This window comes from Mobula hypostoma, chromosome 1 (genome assembly GCF_963921235.1).
Source record: "Mobula hypostoma chromosome 1, sMobHyp1.1, whole genome shotgun sequence".
Classification (NCBI taxonomy): Eukaryota; Metazoa; Chordata; class Chondrichthyes; order Myliobatiformes; family Myliobatidae; genus Mobula; species Mobula hypostoma.
The window spans coordinates 68,841,554-68,869,482 of record NC_086097.1 but is presented as its reverse complement, the minus strand read 5'-3'; the positions used below and the strand labels follow the sequence as shown (position 1 = coordinate 68,869,482).

Genomic DNA, 27,929 nt, shown 5'->3' with positions numbered 1-27,929 from the left:
GGAAACAAATAAAGAAGTCATAAGTATTCAGCTTCAAAAAATGGTGCATGTTATGACCACATTAATGGGCTATTTGTTCTAAATCTGGACAGCGCACAGAAAAGAGCACAGGTTGTTGATATTCTGTTTTGTTTGATTTGTACAGCTTTATTGCCGTGGGATAGGAATCACAGGTTCGTAATGTTCATACCTGTATATCAAGGTGCTAGGTTTGTTACCATGACAGCTTATTTACATTTATTTAAAACAGCTCCCTGATGATATTAAAATAAACAGTACTTGTTGTTAAAGAAAATTATATGTTTTAACAAAGAAGCAAAATCTCATTTTCTGCTTGAAGTACAGGAAGGTATTACATTTCTTTTGGTCTCCCAGAGATTCAATCTAATTTAATTCTTCACTGTTTCTAAATAAACACTCTTAGAACCTTTTTCATCCTTGGGAATAAGGATGATAGGGGTAATCAATATTTCTAGCATTTTAATTAAAGCCGTTAGTGGAATAAATCCATTTAATTATCCGTTAATGAAATACAAGGTCATTTACCTGACAGGAACTTTGAAGGTAGATTATTAGACAGAAAAGAAAAGCAAACAAACAAACTGCATGTCAAGACCACTTAGCCACTGACAGATGCAACATTAAAATAAACTTAGAGAATTTAACATTTTTAGAGGGATTTCCAGTTTTTCATTTATGAATCCAAGACAATGGTAAATGCAGACAACACATCATTAATTGATTTATTTTGTAAATTTTTCATGGTTTAATAACTGAAGCAAAAATTCCTGATGTTTAAACCACTGAGATGAGATTTTCAGAAGATGTAGGCACCCGCTATTATAACAAATGTATCGGAAATGATTCTGAGACATAACATACAGATCAAAGAACATCTTCATTACTAGTACTAATATTTCATTGTTTCAGAATTAAACAAAACATTTTTCAATAGGCTATCCCAGCAGAAGTAAAACTGATTGTAGTATTACTAGAAATATGTAATTGTCCATGTATTTTGTGTTTAATATGTTGTAAAGGCTCATGGTGTGTGCTACTTGAAGTCGGCTTGACATTTTTAAAACAATTTTCTGTTGTCTTTTTTTCTTGCATAACTTCATTATTCCTTCTACCTAGTCAATAAAGTATATCTGTTTGTTCAGAATTTCACTCTGATCTTTCACAACAGTTCCTTTGTCACTTATGACCAGATATTAACATCAATTTTCTGCAATTACTCTCCCTGTTAATGTACTGGAACTGTTTAAAATCAATAATTTTCACTGTCTTAGTTATAATTCTCCTTCCCCATAGCCATCAATTTATTCTATGTTAAACCGATAGATTTAGTCTATTATGGTACGAAAGGTAAAAGATTATCACTACCTTTAGTAGACTTCAAGAATGTGCAAGCATTATGGTGTAAAATTGTAATTTACTCTTCTGGCAACAGTTAAATAGTGCAGTGTGCTTTATTGCGAAGAGTGCTTCACTAATGGTCCCAATTTTCATTTTAAAAAGTAGCATACTTAATAAGCTTATTAAATATTTTCTGTTTACCAAAGTGAAGGGATTTTATATGTACAGTGCAGAATCAGTTTCAATGTGTTTTTCCGTCATATTGTGAATTCATAAAGAGTGACACTGGTTAGGATTATGGATTCCTGTTAAATGTTCCAAAAACAGTGTTCACTTCTCAGTAGCCATAACAAATCTTGTGCCAATTTAAGATATGTTTTAGGAAATAGAACTTTTTTTTATTTTCAGTACAATCTCAGCTTACAAATTTTGGTTCTGACATTATGATCAGCTTTTTACGTGTCATCTAATACATTGCTAATTAAGGTTTGCATGTTCATTAAAGCTTAGGCCAATGTTAATTACATGTATTAATGGAATTTTGTGTAACACCTGCCTAAAGCAATGGCCTTTAATCTTCCAAATATCTCAATTGAGGCTGCTGTTGTTATGAGTTTTCCATAATTTGAATTTAACATTCAACCATATTGTTTCTTAATCATCTTTTGCATATTTTTCTAATGCATATATTAAATGCAAGCCTGTAATTTTAAAATTCTGAAGAGTTTATTAATACTTGTCACTGGAGGCATGGATTTTTTTCAATTTTTCCCTGAAAAATATATGTAATACTGACCATCTGTTTCTGATATAGTCCTTTCCTGTTTGCTTAACTCCTAGAGAGTTTTTCTTCAAATCCTTTTTTTCCCGTTAGCTTTAAAGTACATTTGAACATTTATTATTCATTGCTTCAAACTCTACAAAGAGCGAAAACATTTAGAAATTTATTACAGTTTTATTCAAAACACTTGAGCAGGAAAATCCTTTTAAACTGTATCTGTCTATTACAATGCCCAGGAAGGAGTTGCTATTGTGCCTTTATAAACCATGAAAGGTTTAATATAATTGATTTGATTTAAAAGCTTTTACTTATTTCTAAAATCTTAATTTCATATAATATTCTCTTTGTGTTGATTTTGAAAGACAGATGCATCTCTACTTCATGCCATAAACTTTTAATATTCAATTCTTTAATATGAGGCGGAATATCTGTAATTATTGACAGATCTTAGAAGAGTATACTTAACTATACAATTGACTGACATACCACTGTAATCTTCAATGATGTATGAATGATTGATGTTTACATATGCTATCACTAGAGTACATGTAGAGCTTACAGCAATCAGAAAATTCATTGTGAGCATACAGAACAGGATATGAATAGTAAATGATAATGGTTCCTACAGGCAGTGCTTTACATACCTTTTCTGATTGACAGAATACCCTACAGAGAATCCACAAGGGACTTCCAGTTCAGGAACTTCCTTGCAGATAGTAAATTGGTATTGGCATACACACAAAATAAATGACATGATTCAGCAGATTTCAAATCTGAACCCAAAACTCTGGAGACAGAAGTAAATATTCATCAAACAGCTGAACTTAAGATTGATTTTATTCTGCATCAGTGCACTGTGTTAGTTTTGAGCCAATCTCAGAAAGCAGGGATCTCACTGCAGTAGATGTGACCAATATGTGCTCTGCGTTTTTCTCTTTTTTTTGTGGGTGCAATTCTCTTTGAAGCAGTGACTTTGATGCCATACTGACTCACTTTGGGTAGCCAGGCTTTTGGACTGGAAATTTTAAATTAGCTAGCCTAGCATGAATTTATTAATTGCATGCAGATTCTATAGATATGATATTTAGTAGTTTGCATATGGAATGGAAATGTAAGGAAATAATTTATTTTGTTGGAAATGGCACCGATGTGTGGACTAAGGAGTTCTACAGAGGAATAAATGCCTTATATTTTGGTTTAAACTTTCATAACTATAAAACCGTAATTACCTAATAGCAGCCTTCCTTTTCAGCCTCACATCTGCCAAGTTTAATTCACATGAATTTGTGACTACGAGTGCCAGTTTGTATTGAGTTTCTAGTGTATGCTTCCTTTAGTGTTGGTGTCCACTCTATTCTGCAGGTTCACTTCTGCTTCCTTCACTGGAGAGCAGCTGATGGCATTCATGCAAAAGTTGTGGAAGAGAGTAGTCTCCCCAGTGGTCCAAAGCAGTCATCAACCGTGCACACATTGCTTTGAGGGTACAGTGCTAAATTTTTGAAAAGCACAAGAAATGTCAAGGAAACCTCCTTCTGTTACAGCTATTATGCGATCATTTCCAAATGGCAATTATGTGGAATTAGCCCTTGCTAGTAGCTGGAGGGCATGAGATGTGGAACAGGATGATGAAGAGGGAGTTGTGGAAGTAATGATACTGGAGCTAGATGTGCTGTTGGAAAATCTTGGTTGGATGCAAAAGTACATGTGGGTGGCATACACTGCAGCTACAGTGTAGTGCTGGTGGAGGAGTAAATTTTCAGAATGGTGATCGTGGTGTTAATGAAGCACAATTAATGCTGGGTAATGAGGAACTCCTTGAGTAATGGTAGAGCTACACTCATCTAGGCAAGTGGAATGAATTCCATAATACTGTACTATTTAATAGGAAGAGAAGAAGATAAGAAATAGGAGCAGAAGTAGGGGATCTGGCCCACTGAGCCAGCTTCAACATTCACTAAGATCATGGCTGAACAACACACACAATATGGTAGAGGAACTCAGCAGGCCAGGCAGCATCAATGGAGACCATGGCTGATCATGGACTCAGCTCCACCAGCCTGCCTTTTCCTCATAACCCTTAACTCCCTACTGTTCAAAAATCTATCCAACTGTGCCTTAAATATATTCAATGTGGTAGCCTTCTTTGGCGAGAATTACACAGAAAAGCAATTCTGTCTCATCTCTGTACTAAATCTACTGCCCTGAATCTTGAGGCTACACCCCCTTATTGTAGTCTCACCTACCAATGGAAACAACTTTTCTGTCTCTGTCTTATTTATTAATTATTTCGCAATTCTATGTTTCTAAAAGATCCCCTGTCATTCTTCTGAATTCCAGTGAATATAGGCAACTCAATATCTCCTCAGTAAGATGGTCAGAATTGCACACAGTACTCAAAGTGCCCTGTATGATTGTAGCATAACCTCCCTGATCTTAAATTCAATTCCTCTACCAATGAAGGTCAGCATTCCATCTGCCTCCTTGATAGCCTGGTGCGTCTGAAAATCGACCTTTGAGGTTCACGCACTGGCACTCCAAGTCTCTCTGCACAGCAGCATGTTACACCATTTAAATAATAAACTGATCTTCTATTTTTCCTTCCAAGGTGAATGGCTTCACATTTACCAATATTGTACTCCATCAACCAGACCCTTGCCCACTCACTTAATCTATCAATATCGCTCTGCAGATTCTCTGTATCCTCTGCACGATTTGCTTTTCTACTCAAATTAGTGTCATCAGCAGACTTAAAAAAGCTACACTTGGTCTCATCTTCAAAATCATTAATGTAGATCATGAACAATTTTGGAACTAGCACTGACCCCTGTGGCACTCCATTCTCCACCTACTGCCAGCCAGAGAAACACCAATGCATCCCAACTCTCTGCTTTCTGGTGGTGAAGCAATCCTCTATCCATGTTACTACATTACCTCCAACTCCATGCATCCTTATCTTATGGATAAGTCTTTTTTGTGGCACCTTATCGAACACATTCTGGAAATGTAATTATATAACGTCTGCCTGTTCACTGCACTCTATACACTGCATTCATTATATCCTCATACAACTCTGGTATGTTTGTCAAACAGCATCTTCCCTTCCTGAATCCATGCTGTGTCAACCTGATGGAATGATTTCTAACAGATGAGTCATAATTTCATTTCTTCCTTGATGATAGCATCACACATTTTCCCAACTAAAGACATTAAACTAACCGGCCTATAGTTACCCATCTTTTGCCTACATCCTTTTTAAACAGTGAAGTGATATTGATTGTCTTCAAATCCACAGCACCTATCCAGAATCCAGAGGATTCTGGTAAATTATCTCAAATAGTTCTAGCATGACTTCAGAAGAAAGGCCTGGCAAACTACTTCCGTATCTTGCCTCGAAAACCCTATGGACCCTATGGTCCATGAGGTCACGAAGAGTTGGACTCAACAACCAAACAACATGGCTTCCACCATTCAATTTCAATCAGTACCCTGGGATATGTCCCACCATGACCAACCAGGGATTCTTACCTTTAGACCCACTTGTTTGCATATCACTACCTCTTTAGTGACAGTGATTGTATCGAGGTCCTCACCTCCCAATGCATCCATAACATCTCTCTTTAGCATGCTAGACATGTCCTGCACCACACAGATTGACACAAAATAGTCATTCAAAGCTTCAGCTATTTCCACATTACCCAATATTAATTTTCCTTCTCATCTTCCAAGGGACCCATATTCACTTTAGCCACCTTCTTCACTTTATATAATTTTATTATCTACTTTTATATTTTGTGCTAGTTTACTTTTATAATCTAATTTTTCTTTCTTTCCTGCTTGTTTAGCTCTTTGTTGCTTTTTAAAGTCTTCACAATCTTCTGTTTTTCCAGTACTCTTGGTGAATTTGTATGACCTCATAGTTTGATGCCTTCCTTTACTTGTGTAGTTATTCGAGGCTGGCTCTCCCCACCCTTAATACACTTACCCTTAATTGATCTATTCTCTTGGTGTGCACTGTGATAAATCTCTTTGAAGGTCTTCCACTGTTCCTCAACGGTCCCACCATGTAGCCTCTGTTCCCAATTTACACTAGCCAACTTTTCCCTCATTCCATTGTAGCCTCCCTTAGTTAGGCAATAATATACTGGTTTTAGATTAAACTATTGCACTTCCATTTGTATGAGAAGTTCAATCATACCATGATCACTCTTTCCAAGAAGATCACTGAATGCAAGATCATTGATTTTTACCTGTCTTTATTGCACAAGACCACATCTAAAATAACATTTTCCCTTGTAACTTCACTAACATGCTGTTCAAGAAAGCTATCACAGATACATTCTATGAAGTCATCCTCAAGACTGCATCCATCAACTTGATACACCAAATCTATGTGTAAGGTAAAGTTTTCTATGACAACTACCTTTCCATTCTTAAACACAAGAGATTCCGTAGATGTTGGAAATCCAAAGCACGCACACACGGAATGAGAAACTCATCAAGTCGTAGAGTATCTGTGGAAGGAAATAAACAGTTGATGTTTTGGGCTGAAACCCTTCATCAAGACTGGAAAGGAAGGGGGTAGAAGACAGAATAAGGTGGGGTTTGAGGGGAAAGAGTACAAACTGGCATTTGAGGGGTAGGTGGGTGGGTGGAGGGGGAGGATGAAGCAAGAAGCTTGGAGGATGATAGGTGGAAGAGGTAAAGGGCTGAAGAACAAGGAATTTGATAAGAGAGGACTGTTGACCATGGAAGAAAGGGAAGGAGGAGTGGCACCAGAGGAGGAAGATGGGCTGATAAAGAGAAGAGAAGCAGTGAGATGTGTAACCAGAATGGGTAATGGAAAAATAGCGAAGGGGAATGGGAGAGAATTTACCTGAGTTTAGAGAAATTGATGGAGACTTGTCTGAATGGAAATAGGATGTCAAATTGAAAGTTCCATTTCAATTCAACTTCCCTTTCCCATTCCAAAATATCTGTCTATGGTCTTCTCAACCATCACAATGAGGCCATAGTCAGGTTGGAGGAGCAACACTTCATATTCTGTCTGGGTGGCCTCCAACCTGATGACATGATCTTATTCTAGTTTCTGTCCCATTCGTTTTCCATTCCTGGTTAAAAGCCTTGGCCTGAAAAGTTGACTGTTTATTCCCCTCCATTGATGCTGGCTGACTTGCTGAATTCCTCCAGCATTGTGCCTATGTGGCTGTTCCATTTTCATATACATCAGATACTTGTTGGTTTATTGCCTCTGCCACTAATGTTATTATTTGGTGGCCTATAGACAACACCTACCAGTGATTTTTTTCCCTTTACTATTCCTAATCTCTACCCAGATGGACTCAACATTTTGCTCTTTAGATTTTACATTGTATTTTACTTTCATCTTAATCTCATCCTTAATTATAAACACCACTCAGCCTCCCATACCTTCCTGCCTATCCTTCTATATTACGTGATACCCTAGATATTTAATTCCCTATTCCTATCATCTCCACCCTTCAAATATGTTTCTGTAATGGCCACTAAATCATAATACTGATTTGTGCTGCAAGTTCACTGACTGAATACATTGGGCATTCAGATAAAGTGTCTGTTCACTCATTGTCCTTTTAGAATCTAGGAACCTTTGTGTCTAACATTTGGCTTCGCCCTACACCTAATTTCCTCTTTTTTAACTTTTGCTTTGGTATCTGCATTGCTTCTCTCTGTCTTTCTGCCTTGATTTCCATCCCCTTGCCATATTAATTTAGACCCTCCCCAATGGCATCAGCAAACAAACCACCTAGGACTTTGATCCCTGTCCTTCCCAGGTGTAGACCATACAGTTTGTGCTGTTCTCACCTCTCCCAGAACTGGTTCCAATGCCCCAAGAATCTGAGCCCCTCCCTTCTTCACCATTGCTCAAGCTACATGTTCATCCTATCTATTCTGCTATTCCTACTCTGACTAGCATATGGCACAGTAATCCTGCGATTACCACCATTGAGGTGCTACCTTTTAATTTGTCTCTTAGTTCCCTAAATTTAGCCTGTAGGACCTCATCCCACTTTTTGCTACATTATTAGTACCTACCTGCATCACAACAATGGCCTGTTCACTCTCGCCTGCCAGGATCCTGCGTTGCCTCTCTGAGACATCCCTGCCCTTTGCACCTAGGAGGCAATGCACTAACTGGGAGTGTTGTTTGGGGCCATAGAAACTCCTGTCTATTTTCCTTACCATGGAATCCCCCAACAGGAGAGGTGAACCTGTGGCATGTGCCCAAGATAGCTTGCACAAACATTTGCTGGTACGTGGCATGCAGAGCCGCTCCTCAATTATTCAAACTCTATCCAGAGTAAAAAAGATACATACACAATGATTATCTCATTATCTTTACTACCAAATGAAGCAGAGAGTGACTTCTTCTTGATAACTCAGGAACAGTGAGATGTTTTTACAGGAAACATCTCACGCCAGCTTGGCGCCAACTAAATAGACAAATTATGAGAACACAAAATGTGGGTGATGCGATTTGAAATCCTCACAGACCTGGTGTACACATCAGTATTTGTATAGTACATAGTTGGGCCAGTTGCTATTGCCTTCGTTCTGCTTTCTTCTGTCATTTGTGAGTGAACACTGGATATTCAGTAAAAATAATGTTAACTACTGTATGTAGTTTAATGCCTCTGTGAATATTTATCTTTTTGCAATAAACATATTTTATTTATAACAATAGTATGTAGAAAATGTTATTTTTCAATTATCTTTTAAAAAGATTAATATTAATAATTTTGAACAGGTTTCTAAAATACTTCATTTATTTCAATTTGTCTCATATACCTTTACTAATAGTAAAACAATGAATACACATAAATAAGCAATGGGACTCATCTGTTTATCTTTTAAAAAGTTCATAATTATTGTTACATTCATTAATCAATGATAATCTCTGCTCAGAATTGACATGGCACGTGAGAGAAATTATTGCCAATTTGGGCACACACTCTCTGAAAGGTTCACCAACCCTGCCATGTCACTATAGCCCTTCCATTCTTTTCTCTGCCATCCTGTGCAGCAGAGCCACTCACGATGCCATGATCTTGGCAACTGGGGCCTTTGCCTGATTTGCTATTTTCATTATATTGTCCTATGAGCTGTTAAATATTTAATTCATAAAAATATGAGCTATGCCTCCCCAGTAAGCAAAAATCTTAAATCAAACTTGAGCTGTCACACTATTCATTTTTATACTTAAGCCCTTACTTTAAGAGATTCATGTCATTCAAACTTTTGCCTTTGCATTGCAAAATTTGATCTGTTAATTGGTTAGTCTGCTTGAATCTGGGCAGAAAACAAATACACTCATACTTTAGAACTCTTTTAAGTATTTCTGCATAGAGTTTAATAAATGCATTAGCTATGTGCTGGGTGACAATTGTGTTACATTTTCTGAAATAATGGAAATAAATTCAGTATTTGACATTGAATCCCACACTTTGTGAATGCTTACAAAAGGATGGATCCAAGTGGGGATGTAATATTATCCAGTATGATACAATGGACAAATATAATTCTATTATTAAATACCGTAAGTCAAAAATCTATTTTGTCCTCCAGGGACAATTCATAATTTATTTTAAATGTAGGAAAGCACAAAATGAACCCCATTATCCAGTCTGAGTATGTGGTTCTTTTCTCAACTTTCCCTACTTTCTTATAATATCTTTTTCTCAGCATTCCGGGTGAAATTTTATTTTTAAACTATGAGGCATCACAAGCATGGATTGCAATTTGATAGTCTATGATTCCAGTTTGGAATGCAGGGCTCTGTCACAGTCATTATCATCATCATCGGTTACCATCTACCCATTTCCCTGTGTGATTGCCCTCTCAGTCTTGAGTCACAGATTATGCCTTAAAGGTCTACTTCACAACTTGTATGTGATCTAGACAGGTATGTGTATAATGAGGGTGTACTGCAATGTCAGACTGCAATGGAAGAAATACTAAACCAGGGCCCCATTAGTTGCAAGGGGAAATTGTAAGCCTTGTTAGGCTAGCCAATGTCCTTAACCACATCAACAAATAAAATAAACTAACCCGTTTGCTGCAAAGATGGGCTTTGTTGATCCTAAAGTAGCTTCTGTGCTTGTTAACATTTGCAGATGACACCAAACTTGGAGGTGGTGAGCTAAACAAAAATAAAGAGGAGAGTTGCTGACTGCAAGATGACATAAATAGGTTAACAGAGGGAGCAGACAAGTGACAGGCAAAATTTAATACAGAAGGATATCAAATGGAACATTTTGCTGGAGAGAATTAGGAAAGGCAACATAAACTAAATGACACATTTCACAAGGGTGCATAGGAACAGAAATTTCTGTGTTTGTGTGTACATACATTGAACCTTTATAGTGGCAGGACATGTTGGGAGGGCATTGGGATCCTGGGAATCATTGATGAAGGAATAAAGGGCAAAAAGCATGAAGGTTCTGTGAACCTTTGTAAAATAATGGTTAGATCACAACTATAGAATTACCTCTAGTGCTGATCACCACACTTTAGGAAGAATATAACAGTCATAGAGAGGATTAAGAGGTTTATTGAAGGTTTCATGGATGATGGATTTCATTAGGTTAGGCTGCAACATTTGTGGCTGTCCTTGGAGCATAAAAGGTTGTGAACAAGTTTGATAGCAGTGTCCAATATCATTGTGGATTTAGGTGGGAGAAATTGCTAGGAGCTACTCCTGTTAGTGGGAGCTAGGAAGGGAGTTGAGAAAAAGGACTGCAAAGGTAGTAATCTCGGGATTACTGCCTGTGCCACGCGACAGTGAGAGTAGGAATGCGATGAGGTGGAGGATAAATGCGTGGCTGAGGGATTGGAGCAGGGGGCAGGGATTCAAGTTTTTGGATCATGGGACCTCTTTTGGCGCAGGCATGACCTGTACAAAAAGGACGGGTTACACTTGAATCCTAGGGGGACCAATATCCTGGCAGGGAGGTTAGCGAGGGCTACTGAGGTGACTTTAAACTAGAATGGTTGGGGGGTGGGAATCAAATTAAAGAGGCTAGGCGTGAGGAGGTTAGTTCACAACAGGGGGATGGGAACCAGTGCAGAGAGACAGAGGGGTGTAAAGTGAGGGTAGAAGCAAAAAGTACTAAGGAGAAAAGTAAAAGTGGCAGGCCGACAAATCCAGGGCAAGCATTAAAAAGGGCCACTTTTCAACATAATTGTATAAGGGCTAAGAGAGTTGTAAAAGAGCGCCTGAAGGCTTTGTGTGTCAATGCAAGGAGCATTTGTAATAAGGTGGATGAATTGAAAGTGCAGATTGTTATTAATGATTATGATATAGTTGGGATCACAGAGACATGGCTCCAGGGTGACCAAGGATGGGAGCTCAACGTTCAGGGATATTCAATATTCAGGAGGGATAGACATGAAGGAAGGGGAGGTGGGGTGGCGTTGCTGGTTGAAGAAGAGATTAACGCAATAGAAAGGAAGGACATAAGCCGGGAAGATGTGGAATCGATATGGGTAGAGCTGCGTAACACTAAGGGGCAGAAGACGCTGGTGGGAGTTGTGTACAGGCCACCTAACAGTAGTAGTGAGGTCGGAGATGGTATTAAACAGGAAATTAGAAATGTGTGCAATAAAGGAACAGCAGTTATAATGGGTGACTTCAATCTACATGTAGATTGGGTGAACCAAATTGGTAAATGTGCTGAGGAAGAGGATTTCTTGGAATGTATGCGGGATGGTTTTTTGAACCAACATGTCGAGGAACCAACTAGAGAGCAGGCTATTCTGGACTGGGTTTTGAGCAATGAGGAAGGGTTAATTAGCAATCTTGTCGTGAAAGGCCCCTTGGGTAAGAGTGACCATAATATGGTGGAATTCTTCATTAAGATGGAGAGTGACATAGTTAATTCAGAAACAAAGGTTCTGAACTTGAAGATGGGTTACTTTGAAGGTATGAGACGTGAATTAGCTAAGATAGACTGGCAAATGACACTTAAAGGATTGACGGTGGATATGCAATGGCAAGCATTTAAAGGTTGCATGGATGAACTACAACAATTGTTCATCCCAGTTTGGCAAAAGAATAAATCAAGGAAGGTAGTGCACCCGTGGCTGACAAGAGAAATTAGGGATAGTATCAATTCCAAAGAAGAGGCATACAAATTAGCCAGAGGATGTGGCTCACCTGAGGACTGGGAGAAATTCAGACTTCAGCAGAGGAGGACAAAGGGCTTAATTAGGAAGGGGAAAAAAGATTATGAGAGAAAACTGGCAGGGAACATAAAAACTGACTGTAAAAGCTTTTATAGATATGTAAAAAGGAAAAGGCTGGTAAAGACAAATTTGGTCCCCTACAGACAGAAACAGGTGAATTGATTATGGGGAGCAAGGACATGGCAGACCAATTGAATAATTACTTTGGTTCTGTCATCACTAAGGAGGACATAAATAATCTTCCAGAAATAGTAGGGGACAGAGGGTCCAGTGAGATGGAGGAACTGAGCGAAATACATGTTAGTAGGGAAGTGGTGTTAGGTAAATTGAAGGGATTGAAGGCAGATAAATCCCCAGGGCCAGATAGTCTGCATTCCAGAGTGCTTAAGGAAGTAGCCCAAGAAATAGTGGATGCATTAGTGATAATTTTTCAAAACTCGTTAGATTCTGGACTAGTTCCTGAGGATTGGAGGGTGGCTAATGTAACCCCACTTTTTAAAAAAGGAGGGAGAGAGAAACCGGGGAATTATAGACCGGTTAGCCTAACGTCCGTGGTGGGGAAACTGCTGGAGTCAGTTATCAAAGATACAATAACAGCACATTTGGAAAGCGGTGAAATCATCGGACAAAGTCAGCATCGATTTGTGAAAGGAAAATCATGTCTGACGAATCTCATAGAATTATTTGAGGATGTAACTAGTAGAGTGGATAGGGGAGAACCAGTGGATGTGGTATATTTGGATTTTCAAAAGGCTTTTGACAAGGTCCCACACAGGAGATTAGTGTGCAAACTTAAAGCACACGGTATTGGGGGTAAGGTATTGATGTGGATGGAGAATTGGTTAGCAGACAGGAAGCAAAGAGTGGGAATAAACGGGACCTTTTCAGAATGGCAGGCGGTGACTAGTGGGGTACCGCAAGGCTCAGTGCTGGGACCCCAGTTGTTTACAATATATATTAATGACTTGGATGAGGGAATTAAATGCAGCATCTCCAAGTTTGCGGATGACACGAAGCTGGGTGGCAGTTTTAGCTGTGAGGAGGATGCTAAGAGGATGCAGAGTGACTTGGGCAAATTCATGGCAGATGCAATTTAATGTGGATAAATGTGAAGTTATCCACTTTGATGGCAAAAATAGGAAAACAGATTATTATCTGAATGGTGGCCGATTAGGAAAAGGGGAGGTGCAACGAGACCTGGGTGTCATTATACACCAGTCATTGAAAGTGGGCATGCAGGTACAGCAGGTGGTGAAAAAGGCGAATGGTATGCTGGCATTTATAGCGAGAGGATTCGAGTACAGGAGCAGGGAGGTACTACTGCAGTTGTACAAGGCCTTGGTGAGACCACACCTGGAGTATTGTGTGCAGTTTTGGTCCCCTAATCTGAGGAAAGACATCCTTGCCATAGAGGGAGTACAAAGACGGTTCACCAGATTGATTCCTGGGATGGCAGGACTTTCATATGAAGAAAGACTGGATGAACTGGGCTTGTACTCGTTGGAATTTAGAAGATTTGAGGGGGGATCTGATTGAAACATATAAAATCCTAAAGGGATTGGACAGGCTAGATACAGGAAGATTGTTCCCGATGTTGGGGAAGTCCAGAACGAGGAGTCACAGTTTGAGGATAAAGGGGAAGCCTTTTAGGACCGAGATGAGGAAAAACTTCTTCACACAGAGAGTGGTGAATCTGTGGAATTCTCTGCCACAGGAAACAGTTGAGGCCAGTTCATTGGCTATATTTAAGAGGGAGTTAGATATGGCCCTTGTGGCTACAGGGATCAGGGGGTATGGAGGGAAGGCTGGGGCGGGGTTCTGAGTTGGATGATCAGCCATGATCATAATAAATGGCGGTGCAGGCTCGAAGGGCCGAATGGCCTACTCCTGCACCTATTTTCTATGTTTCTATGATAGTTCAAGGACTAAGCAACATACAGAAAATTCAAAAATGATGGACAAAAGAGACAGGTGAATGTGAGATAAAGCCCCTTTTCAGTATTCAGTGGTTATACTGAATAATCTGGTGGTACAAGAATAATCAACAATGTTTTTTTCAAATAGAATTGGAATGTAATAGAAACATAGAAAATAGGTGCAGGAGTAGGCCATTTGGCCCTTCAAGCCTGCACCACCATTCAGTATGATCATGGCTGATCATCCAAATCAGAACCCTGTACCTGCCTTCTCTCCATACCCCCTGATCCCTTTAGCCACAAGGGCCATATCTAACTCCCTCTTAAATATAGCCAATGAACTGGCCTCAACTGTTTCCTGTGGCAGAGAATTCCACAGATTCACCACTCTCTGTGTGAAGAAGTTTTTCCTCATCTCGATCCTAAAAGGCTTCCCCTTTATCCTTAAACTGTGACCCCTCATTCTGGACTTCCCCAACATCAGGAACAATCTTCCTGCATCTAGCCTGCCCAATCCCTTTAGAATTTTATACGTTTCAATAGGATCCCCCCTCAATCTTCTACATTCAAGTGAGTATAAGCCTAGTCGATCCAGTGTTTCATCATATGAAAGTCCTGCCATCCCAGGAATCAATCTGGTGAATTGAGAGAAAACAATTGAGAGAAATTGAGAGAATATAATCTTTAGGATCATAGGAAATGGTGGGGATGGGAGGGGGAAGAAGGGGTCGGGGAAAGGTGAAGAACAGTCTGGACTGCTCTACAGAAAAGCTGCATAGATTCAGTGGGCTGAATGATACTCCCTCGTACCATGTCAATGCCAGCAGTCTGGAAGTGACTGTCTCCCCATTGTTTCATTTGGAATAATGCTCAGCAGCTGAGAAGAAATCCAAAACAAAACAAAAATAATTGGGACATAAAATCCCACAAAGTTGGGGAGAGAAGTTGAGCTTAAAAGTTGGCCAAATTGTCTTATAAAGTATGAGCAGCTGCATTTTCACATGTTAAGTAAACCAGGACTAAGATTTTTAAGGACTAATGTTGATTATTTTAACTGCAATTTGTTTTGCTTTCATGCTGCAAACCATTGTACCCACTTCTTAGACTAGAAGTCCTGAATTACCCCAGGATATGGATAAATTAATTGTGTTGTGAACAGAGGTTATGGAATGCAGTTTGAATTGAAAATGTTAATGAATGCTGCTGGGAAAAGGCTTTCTGTCTGAAGCTAGATTTTAAAAGTACAGAATTGAAACAGAATGGAAAACATTGCAGGTAAAATATTAATAACAGAGGAAGCACCTGGGATTACATAAAAATATCTGTCATAGACTACAAGGTGATTGTTGTAAATTGCTTCTGCCTATAATTTGCAACAGTCAGTGCTATGCAACAGAGCTGTGCTGATGGAATTAAGTGATCTAAACCCTTGAAACTCTGGTGACATAAAGTTGAATGAATAGTATTGTAATACCAGCCTTCTGAACATTGTAAAATCACTCCCACACTTTGCCCTGACTTGGCCTTGGAAACAAGAAATTGTAAGCAACCTTAATTGTTAACCCACTGAGTACTGCATTTCATTTGAATCTTGCTAAATTTGAGCCTGCATTCTACAAAATTATACAGTTGAATAGCACACGAGGGAGAGAGAATACATTACTCACTTTGTGAAAAAATCTCTCTATGCCCTTTTATTGATGCAATGCCCACATACTAGCAGGAGTCTCAAAGGATGGCATCTGAACTCCCAGACTTGGAGAATAAGATTGCAGAGAAAATCCTGAATTGTTTGATGAATGCTAAACTATTTATGTTCACTGGATACATGTACTCTGTTTCTAGGGAGAGATACAGCTTATCAACTTGGAAACTCGAAGAGATGCCGTGGAGCAGATGTCACTGAAGCTCTATAGTGAACAATATACAAGCAGCAACAAGCGGAAACAAGAATTTGCTGCTATGTCAAAAGTCAATCGGTTAGATACTTACAGGTATCAAAATGACTTAGTTTTTCTTTAGTTAATCTATGTTGAACTGCATTATTTATTTTATGAACATTATGTCAATGTACTTAACCACACAGTAAAATATGTCAGCCTTTATGACTAAACTATGTAGCACAATTTATCAGTGACCCACAGCAGGTCTAATTCATTTTTAAAGCTTGCTCATGTTAAAACAGATGACAAACTTAGCTCCTGCACCCAAGGCTTTGAAAGTGGTGTTGATACATACAAACATCTTCTGAGTTTATCATTTTTGCACCTTCTATTTAATTTGTATATGTCAACAGCCTCAATGTGCTACAATAACCCCAAAAAGCAGTGTTTTTTTTTAACAGTTTAGAGAATTTTATTGTTGCCACCCTCAGTGATTCATAATTCAGTGTCTTGACAACAGACAAAACACAGGTTACATAACCCAATCACAATATAAGTATTTCCAAGGGATCAGCCTTACGTGTTACATAACGTCATGAATGAATTGAATAAAAAGAACTAAAATATATATGCATTATCACATATTTTGTATGCACTTGCCACAAGAATTCCTCTGGTGTGGAGAAACAACATAATAAATGTGTTGTAAAGGACTAATTTTGCTCCATCTCCCATGTGCCTGGGTTTCCCATCTTTATAACTTACTACATTATGGGAACAAGAAAACTGAATGTTTTGAAGGGTTTGGATGTTTTAATAGATTGGGACTCAGAAAAGTTGTAAAAAGAGGAAGATTTATTTCACATGTTTTATATTTTTCATCATTTCTGTGTGTCCTAAACATTTCACAGATAAATTGGTGCATTGTAAGTGTAGTCACTGTTGTTATGCAGGTATACAGAAACTATTTCCATTTCTTTGGATTTCCAGCCTGACCTGCTGAGTTCCTCCAGCATTTTGTGTGTGTCACTGCCTCCAATTTTATAGGAAGCAAGCTCCACAAAATACAAAAATGATATCAACCATATTCTTTAGTGAAGCTGATTGAGATACATTTTAGACAGAATCACAGATAAAACTCCCTTGCTCATCTTTGAATAGCTATATGTGATACTTTATCCTGCAGACAAATATCTCACCCAACCATGGACAGTTTGTGTTTCACTGGAGTTTTAGCCAATGATCAAATATCTGGAACAAGTCATAAACTCTCAATCTCCTGGCTCAATCATGCCCAACACCCTAAATTTATACTCAGTGGCTACCTTGTTAGGTACCTCCTGTGTCTAACAAATTGGCCACTGAATGTATGTTCATGATTTTCTGCTGCTGTAACCCATCCACTTTAAGATTCAATTTGTTGTGCATTCAGAGATGCTCTTCTGCACACCACTGCTGTAATGCATCATTACATAAGTTACTCTTGCCTGCCTGTCAGCTTGAACCAGTCTGATCATTCCCCCCGACCTCTCTCATGAACAAGGTATTTTTGCCCACAGAACTGCTGCTCACTGGATGTTTTCTGTTTTTCATGCCGTTCTCTGTAAGCTTGAGAGACTGTTGTGCATGAAAATCCCTGAAGTTTAGCCGTTTCTGAGATGCTCAAACAACCCCGTCGAGCACCAACACTCATTCCATGGTCAAGGTCACTTCGATCATATATCCTTCCCATTCTGATGCTTGGTTTGAACAACAACTGAACCTCTTGACTATGTCTGCATATATAAGTTGTGGTGTAAAGCGACCACTAACTGTATGGATTAGTGTAGGAGCTGTATTCGTGACTGATGTTAGTTATACCAATTATAGCTGTAGTATGATGTGCATTAAATTCAAAATTGAGCTCAGTCAGGTATATCCACCTTAGAATTGGTTCCATTTGCATGACAAAGAAACATGGGTGAGGTTGCTATTCCGAACATTAACAGACTGGAGTAAAACCCTTATAGAAGAGAAATGCATTAATTAAGTAAAATGTCTAACTAGGGAGTGATTAGGTACCAAACTTTCCACTCAAAAATTTCAACCAGGAAAATCATCCCATTCTTCAGCTGGTTATAGATTTAAGATCATTACAGAATTCTTATTCCTCATTATTATCACAATGTGCTTAACAACTTGGGTGTTCTGTTTTCCTGCATTACAAGTAAATGTACTCTGCCTGCTGTGAAATTCTTTGGGATTGTTGTGAGTTCCTTTAAGATGTAACTTGCCTGCAAACATTTAGCAAGAAACAGTTCTATGAACAGGAATACGTGGAAGTTGAAGGCAAGCTGGATAACTTTTACAAAGGAAGCAAATTAACTATGGGCATTTATCCTAAAGAGTCCACATTTCACACTATCCCCCAGGATCATCAGAAGGGATGAGCTCAAGATGGTAATGGTTCATTAAGGAAGCAAATTAGGGACTTGCAGATACTGCAAACCATCCTACAAACAGCACACACTGGAGTAATGGACCTTTTATCTGCTGCACAGTTTCCCAAGAGATGACAAACTCCCTTGCAGCTGAGCCATATTTACCTGAGCTAGCCACAAGAAAATCTGTAAACAATGGTCAAGATGATTAAAATTTTCTTTCTGTTATATGGTGAAGTTAATTTCCTCAATTTTCTAGCTGTTCGTGCTGAATTGCTCAGCTGGGAACTTATAAGGAAGGGAATTATATTTTCCCTTCAATACCTTGCCCATTCCTAATGTGAGCATAGACAGTGACAGGAAGCCAATACATTGCAATGTCTAACACAGTTAAGTCTAGTCTTGACTCTGTCAGTGAACACTAGTCAAGGAGGGAATGTTTTAAAAGGTCTCCTAAGTATCCTAGGAGATGTGAAATTAACTTCTGCTCCCTTTCACCATGATGTTCCAAATCTTGTAAACCATCAGCAAAGAATCTAAGGCATGTAAAGTGATTCATGCAATGCAGAAGTTTTACAGAACATGTTTTAAAAAGTAACATAGAACCTAGAATAGTACAGCACAGGAACTGATTCTTCTTGCTACTACCATCAAGCTGGGAGCACAGAAGTGTTAGGTCCCACGCCACCAGCTTCAGGAACAGTTATTATCCTACAACCATCAGGTTCCTGAACTGGCGTGGATAGCTTATTCACCATTACTCTGAACTGACTGTACGGCCTTCAGACTCACTTTCAAGGACTCTTTACAATTCATGTTTTCAATATCATTTTCATTCGCAGTTTGTCTTCGTTTGCACATTGGTTGCTTGTCGGTTTTATCTGTTTATGTACAGCAAGAAAATGAATGATGGTAACACATATTTACTTTGATAATAAATTTGTTTTGAATTTTGAAATTTTGATGTCTGTGCCAAACACAATGCCAAATTAAACTAAATCTCTTCTGCTTGTAATGATCAATATACCACCACCCTGATTCTTCATGTGTTTATCTAAAAGCTCTTAAAAACAACCATCATGTCTGCTTCCACCACTGGTCTTGACTGCCCATTCTGGGCACCTAACACCCTCTGTAGTAGAAAAAATGCCCTGAAAAACTTATGGGTTTACAAGTCAAGTCAGTAGCTCTGGTACTCTAATGCAGCAGCAAGTGATAAAATTTATTCTTTAAATTTTCCCCTGCTCACCTCGACTACATGTTAACATATTAACATTGGAAAAAATATTTTGACTGTCTACCCTATCCATGCTTCTCACAATTTTATAAACTATTTGGTCTCCTCTCATCCTGTCACTCCAGAGAAAATAACCTATATTTGTCCTAACCTCTCCTTATTGCTCATGCCTGCAAAACTTGGCAGCATCCTGCCAAACTTTTGTACCATTTCCTAAGCCTCCACATTTTTCCTGTAATGAGGCAACCAGAATTGCACACATTAATATTACACCATACATATAATTTGAGATTTGTTTTCAATTACATTATTTTCTTTAGAAAATTATGTAATTCCATTTTAAAATTATCAGTCATTTACAATACATCAGATTATGCATTAACCAAGTAAAATAAATTGAATTTATTCGATTTTATTGTGTGAACAAAGGAGGACATGTATTTTATTTTAATATATGTGCGCTTAAGCTACATGAAGTAGGAACTATATTTTTGAACACATTTGAAGAAAAATCAATTCGTTCAGAAAATATAAAAATATTTGTAGCCTGAATTTGAATATTTTTAAGTAGTAAGTCTCAATAAATCCAATATTCTGCTTCAGTTTATTCAGACAGAATCTAAATGTAAGACTGTGAAATTCATCATGAAGTAATGCTCTTGCCCAATGAAAAGCTCTTCGAAATCATAGCAAAAACAACTGCTATTTGTAGATCTGCAGAGCAAAATTTCTTTTTTTCCACCCTGCTAAACGCAGATACGTTCTATTGAGCCAGATTTTGGAATCCATTTGAATGTGGCAACAAATCCTCCTCAAGGAGATGTTTTCTTTCCATTAACTGTTGTTGAATGACATCACTGTAATACCAAAGCATAATTTAATTCTTAATTTATGACAAAAATTATTTGATGTTATGAGGTGTAAATAAGGATCATCATCAAGAGTTACATTTTGGTAAATCTTGAGAATTCCACAAAGGTTTGTTGCAGTATGAACTTTCCACAATTATCGCTGCATTGGAGTGCTGATACTGAGTTGTAAACCCAGTACTTTGCTTAACTCAGGCACTCAGCTTTGAACTGAACATGGCTTTAATCCTTCTAAGCTCCTCATTCTAATGATTTATTTAGCTGAAATCTAATTAACTCCTATTGAATTTTAACATAGCTGCCTTTTTGAGAATTCCTTGCTTTGACTTTTTGGCCTTACCTTTGCAATGGACATATCAATAGGGATTACCTGTCTAGTGGTGCATCCAGCCTTCTGAATGCTTTGGCATACTCACTCATGCCCAAAAAAAACCTTCCTGATGTACTTTCATCTTCCAATAAAACCTTTGACTGCAAGTTTGCCTTCAGTGCTGTTGTCCCTCTTGCTTTGCTGATACTCATCTATCTAATTGAAATGATGCTCAAGACTAAATTGAAATGAAGAATTTTAAACTAGTTAAAACACGAAATAGGTATTAAATAACTTTGTCAATCTTTTCTGCAGAATATATTTATGTCCACTATGTTAAAACAGTGACAAATTATTGCTTGTCATGCGACCAGTGCTGAAATCGAATAAGCTGATGTATAGTATGTCTCTCTCTCTGATGCATTATTACCTTAATTTATTAATCATGTTGTGATATCTACTTATAATCAAACCTAATGAAATCTTGCTGACTAGTTTCAAGTTTAATGTTCCTATAACAAGCAATTACTTTTTCTGGCCAGTATACATTCAGAAATATATATTTTATTTATATAATGCATAATGCATTTTTAATTCTGCTTTCCAGCCTTTTGGACTTTGAATCAGAATACCAGGAGCTCTGGGATTGGCTGATTGACATGGAATCCATAGTGACGGACAGCCATGACCTGATGATGTCAGAAGAGCAGCAGCAGCATCTTTACAAGGTTAGAGCCTATGTTACTGTCTTTATGTGGCTATGGAAAATCTGATTATCCTGACAAGTCTTTCTCTCCGTGGACATTTTGACGTTCATTGTATATATCATGGTGCCTATTAGAATTCCCTTCCCTGTCCCCAACTTCATTTCCATCTCCTGCATGCCAGCAGAGAGTGCAGACATCATAATTGCCAAAGAGTTCCCTTTATCACATTCTATTAAGTTTAATTTTATAAAGGAATGAAGAATCCTTCCTATAGTGAAGCAGAAATAAAGGAGACAGGATTAATAAATAGACTGAAACAAAATGAATAGTCAATGCAAGCAGGGGCTTTACTTTACAGTGTGTGTTTTTATTTGAAGCTTCAGACAGATTAGTCTGCCCTTCAGAAACTGTAAGAACAAAATTTGCCAGGAGTATGGTTTATCACTGCATCGATACCAGTCAGGTTTCAATGAATTTTTATCAGTTATAAATAGGGCAGCCTCTATTGCTTTGAGTTGTTATTTTACACAAGATTAAAACAAATATTTTAGAATCTAGTATTAATTTAAATAGTCTCAAAGAGAAAAATGAGGAATGTGTATTTCAGCATCTTTCAGTTACATAAACTATTAAATTCTCAATGTTGTAGAATATTGTTTTGTTCTTTTACTGATTTAAAAAAACTTGAAGCTTATACTATAGATACGATGGCATTTTAAAACAGGGAAGGAGTAATATGTTAGCATTTCTGGGGTTATTTTCAGCCAAACCTCCACAGCAGTAAATCTGCCTCATTTAGGCTATTTTTTATTGTTGTAATTCTGACAGTTGTCATCCCTGAATTGCTTTGAACATATGGCACATTTCAAAGAGCAGATTGTGAATCGTAAAGGAAAAAATTAATAACCACCATCAGAATTGACAACAGGATAATGACAAGAAACAACCACCCTCTGGCTCTTCTCGTAATTTTTCATTTTTATACAAGGAATGGAAATTCAAGGTCAAATAGGAGCCTCTCTCTTATCTTAGTGGCTTCATCAGAACTTACTATCATTTTAAAGAGTGGCAGCAGGAGAAATGTCTCTGGTCCAGGTTTGTGCATTATCAGCTAAAGTAATGGAAGCAGCCGGGGGCATTGTTTGTCACACTGCCAGTGGGGGGTGGATGCCACTAATCCGTAGGTGGTGTACAGGAGTGATAGATAAGGAGCAATCAGATTTTGTATTTTTTGAGAAACCGTGAGGAAAGAAAACAGACCACATGCAGGAACAGCCCTGGGAGAGAAGCAAGAGTAGCTGTGAGAGCAAATCACACATGCATTCTCCAGGGGCATAACTACATACATGAAAAGAGAATTTTTGAAGCACTGTAGTAAGCACAAAGGGGTTTGTGTATTCTTTGATTTTTATTTGAATGCACCACATTTGGGGTCCTTCCTTTACCTGGATGAAACTGGCATGCTGCTAATTAGTGGTGGGCAGTGATGCACACACAGACTCCTGAAAGAAGCAAGTTCTTTAAACTTCAAAGTAGCCCTTAGCTGAGGAGGGCTTGTTTAGAAGAATCAAGCAGACTGCTTCATTTGCCGTTACTATCTTCTCACAGCTTCGCTCCTCACCTCCACTGAACTTTATCTTTAGAATCTCCTTTACTCCGTTCTTCTTTTTGTTAAATGCTGATATAAAGGTATTTTTTCCCTTTTGTTCTAGAAGGATAAAGATTTTCTCCTGCATATTAACCCCTGCAGATGAAAGTTTTGTTGAACAAATAAAATACAGTCTTTGTCATTTGTCAGTAAATTTTGCTTGGAAATTCCGCCTGTTGATAATATGCAGAATGTTGGCAAAATAGTAAGGACAAGATTTTGCTTTAATATCAGTTTTGTAACAAGCAGCTTTTAAAATCTCTTTTTTCTTTGCACACTATGAAAGCATGCTCAGCTAATGTTGGAGTTCAAAGCAGCTGACCAACAACTATGCTGACCACCTCACATGACAGAAGGCTCTGTTTTTACATTACAATTCTGCAATTTAAAGGCACTTTACCAATCCCCTTGTGTTTCAAATGAATTATTTCTACACAAGTTTTTAAGTTTAGAATATTAAAACAATACCATAATTTTGTGGCTGTATTTTTCCTATCAAACATTCAGAACTCCCGTTGTCATATCTTCTTAAACTATATTTCCATCTGTGACAAATCCAGAAAGAGGACTATTTTCCCTGTGGTATTTTGCGGTGTGGCTTATGGGGGAGGGGTGGGAGAATCTTAAGAAAAATTCAGACTTCTAATTTACTTCCCCTAAGAATATGGCATTCTGATGTTGCCTTGCATCTGTGTATAAAAGGTTGATTTGTTTATTGAAATAATGCAATGTGATTGGCTGCTGATGGGTATTATTCTATAGCACAGTGCCATGTTCTGAGGCTGTCATTTGAATTTCAGATGCACCAACATCCACATTCTCAAAGAAATCATGCATTGACCCATCTACTAATGGGTTTATTGTACGAAAACAAAGGTTTTGTTTTGGAATGAGATCCCTGAGCTATCCACTTAATAGTAAATCTTTGAATTCACACTTCACAGCAAATTGGAGACAAGGCTTATGGAAAAAATAACCTCTTCTAAATAAATGTATATACATGTTCATTGTATTTGAAAAATGCTGTTTTGTTTATATTGATGCACAATTGTGATATATATTTGCTTTTACAATATGAACTAATGACAGTGTTGTATATGGCATTCTTAATGATGTTTGTGTCACCACCAATCCCAAGTGGTATTATTCCTGTTCAAAATAGGCCGTGCCTCTATTTTATGGTTTCAATGAAGCATATCCTTCAAAGTTAAATGGCCCTGAAGTACAGCTCTGCTGCCATGTTTTCCCCAAGTTTCCTATCATCTTTTATATGTCACCAAAAGGCTAGTCTGAAACTTTTGGAAATTTTCTCTGCCCCTGGGAACAATTCCTGTGGCTTCAAACATTCACTGAGTTGCCAGCAATTGTTATTGAATGTGTTGTTATGTATCTGATTTTAGTTGGCAAGGTGTCGGCCAGCACATATCGCGCTACTTTGCCAGATTTTAGAAGTAGGTTTCAAAGCATTTCCAGAATGTGCATTTCTCTCTGACAGTTTGATTTCAACCATGAAATATGTACCTGCAAAGTCTGATGCTGTGGCTTGTTCACTTATTTCATTTAAACCTAAAGTTTCCATTGTTTAATTTTGCAGTTCTGACAGCTTATTTAACACAGTTTTAATGCTTTTCAGAGTATTAGTTATTACTAGCTGTGTAAATTTATCATCATTTCGAAACAGACAATATTGCTGCAACTCCACCAACTGTGAATTCAGTTTCCTTCAGTCTGATTCAGCTGCAGCTAGATTTTCTCCTCTGGCCTTCACTATTACATTAACATCCAACACACTTGCTCTGCAGTTTCATGTTCTGCAATATGATACATTCCAGTACATTGTAAATGTGGTCCTCGTGATGAGTTAGCTTTAATTTTTATCATCAATTGGAAGAGCTTAGTTGAAACCAAGCAATACTCTGGTTTACACATAAAATGGCATCCACTTTCAGACACATGTATACTTGTGAAATACTTTGCTTTTCACTAAAGATGGTTCTTTTGTTGGTGGCATTCCATTAAAGGAAAAAAAATATTAATTAGTTTCTCATCTCCATTAAGTGGATTAAAGTATAAATTCTTGGCAAAAGATCTAATAATCATCATGGAAGAAATGAGAGGAAATTAAGTGCACCAATCTAATCATATCTCAATTCATAGAGATGAATTTTGCGGCTTTCTAATTACTGTTTTCTAGTGTGGTATTGTGTCCTGGTTCTTGGACAGAAGTGCTGGAAATACTCAATGGTTTTGGGTTCATCCTGAAACATTAACCTTCATTTCTCTTGTGGATACTGATTGATTTGCTCTGTATTCCCTTTTTAGATTATTTAGCTCTGATTCATTTAAACTTTAGTTATTTTTAGCTTGATGCCACGGTGCTGGAGTTCTTAGAACCTGAGCTGAGATCACAGAATAATAGCCATCTCGCATCACTGAGGAATCTGCATGTTTTTTTAAAAGTGTAATTTTCTACTACAGCTCTGATCATTAGATGTCATAAGAGAATATCATGATACGCAACTAATCATAATACATTTAATATTGAGTGGGATCTGTGTTTTTCTTCTTAATACCCAAGGTTAGTTCTCAGCTGCCACTGTGGCTCGTGTTTTCTCTTAATTTCCTCACAAGCTTTTGAGGATGTGACTAAACACATTGATGAAGGTAGAGCAGTAGATGTAGTGTATATGGATTTCAGCAAGGCATTTGATAAAATACCCCATGCAAGGCTTGTTGAGAAAGTAAGGAGGCATGGGATCCATGGGGACATTGCTTTGTGGATCCAGAACTGGCTTGCCCACAGAAGGCAAAGAGTGGTTGTAGACGGGTCATATTCTGCATGGAGGTCGGTGACCAGTGGAGTGCCTCAGGGAACTGTACTGGGAACCCTTCTCTTTGTGAATTTAACAAATGACCTGGATGAGGAAGTGAAGGGAAGGGTTAGTAAATTTTCTGATGACACAAAGGTTGGGGGTGTTGTGGATAGTGTGGAGGGCTGTCAGAGGTGTGGCAGATGGAGTTCAACTCAGATAAGTGTGAGGTGGTTCATTTTGGTAGGTCAAACATGATGGCAGAATATAGTATTAATGGTAAGACTCTTGGCAGTGTGGAGGATCAGAGGGATCTTGTGGTCCGAGTCCATAGGACACTCAAAGCTGCTGTGCAGGTTGAATCGGTGGTTGAGAAAGCATACGGTGCATTGTTCTTCATCAATTGTGGGACTGAGTTTAGGAGCCGAGAGGTAATGTTTTAGCTATATAGGACCCTGGTCAGACCCCACTTGGAGTACTGTGCTCCGTTCTGGTCACCTCACTACCGGAAGGATGTGAAAACCATGGGAAGGGTGCGGAGGAGGTTTACAAGGATGTTGCCTGGATTGGGGACCATGCCTTATGAGAATAGGTTGAGTGAACTCGGCCTTTTCTCCTTGGAGCAACGGAGGATGAGAGGTGACCTGATAGAGGAGTATAACATGATAAAAGGCATTGATCCTGTTGATAGACAGAGGCATTTTCCCAGGGCTGAAATGGCTAGCATGAGAGTGCACAGTTTTAAGGTGCCTGGAAGTAGGTACAGAGGAGACGTCAGGGTAAGTTTTTTTTATGCAGAGTGGTGAGTGAATGGAATGGGTTGCTGGCGACGGTGGTGGAAGCAGATATGATAGGGTCTTTTAAAAGACTCCTAGATAGGTACATGGAGCTTAGAAAAATAGGGGGCTATGGGTAACCTTAGGTAATTTCTCAGGCAAGAACAGGTTCGACACAGCTTTGTGGGCCGAAAGGCCTGTATAGTGCTGTAGGCTTTCTATGTTTCTAAGTATTCTTGCTTTCTCTTTTTGAAGCCTCTAATTCTTCAGAGGTGTGGAATCATCCTCCCTTTCTTGTTATCCTTCCTGATAGTAGCCAATTACTATGTGTGAACTTTAGCAGTATGCAAGATACTTTGTCCAGTTTTCCCAGCTGTTATCCTCAAAAGAATAGCCTTGCAGTTTATTCCTGTGTAGCAGTGAAGAAAAGTGCCCTTCTGAACCTATGGAAATAAGGACAATTGGCTGAGATAAATTAACTGAAGACTAAGTGACTGGATCTGTGGTATTCTTGTCCATTTTTAGAGGCATAAAGTCATACCACACAGAACCAGGCCCTTTGTCCCACCATAATGATGTTGACCATCAAGAACCTATCTGTACTAATCCCATTTAGCTGCTCTTGGTCAGCTGCCTTCTATGCATTGGCATTTCAAGTGTGTGCTTGATATGCAAGTGCTTTGAGAGCACCTGCCTCCACTAACTGTTCAGGTAGTATGTACCGGATTGCAACCATCAAGTTCTTATCTCAGTAACTGAACAACTGGATAAAGAGGCTTAGGTATTCAAGGGGACATATTATCACGGTGATTCTACACAGAGTAGTAGCCATTATTTTTTATTAAATTTGCGTAAAGACTACAGGAGACTCTGCTTCCCCAGCATATTTTTTGGCAACCTAGGTTATCTGATACCACCTGAAACCTCTTGTTGAAGTAGCTGGAGCATCCTTGTTGATAGACATTTCTGATACCCTATCAACGTTACTCCTT

General features: G+C 38.4%; 1 protein-coding gene across 5 annotated transcripts in view; it reads left to right on the top strand.

The window, feature by feature from the left end:
* The window catches only part of akap6 (A kinase (PRKA) anchor protein 6), a 390,019-nt gene that overhangs the window by 243,225 nt on the left and 118,865 nt on the right, over nucleotides 1–27,929 (top strand). For all 5 annotated transcript variants that reach the window (XM_063050225.1, XM_063050244.1, XM_063050217.1 and 2 more), the window contains 2 exons: nucleotides 16,123–16,271; nucleotides 21,604–21,724. In XM_063050225.1, the coding sequence (XP_062906295.1) occupies nucleotides 16,123–16,271; nucleotides 21,604–21,724 (270 nt within the window). The remainder of the gene's footprint in view (nucleotides 1–16,122; nucleotides 16,272–21,603; nucleotides 21,725–27,929) is intronic.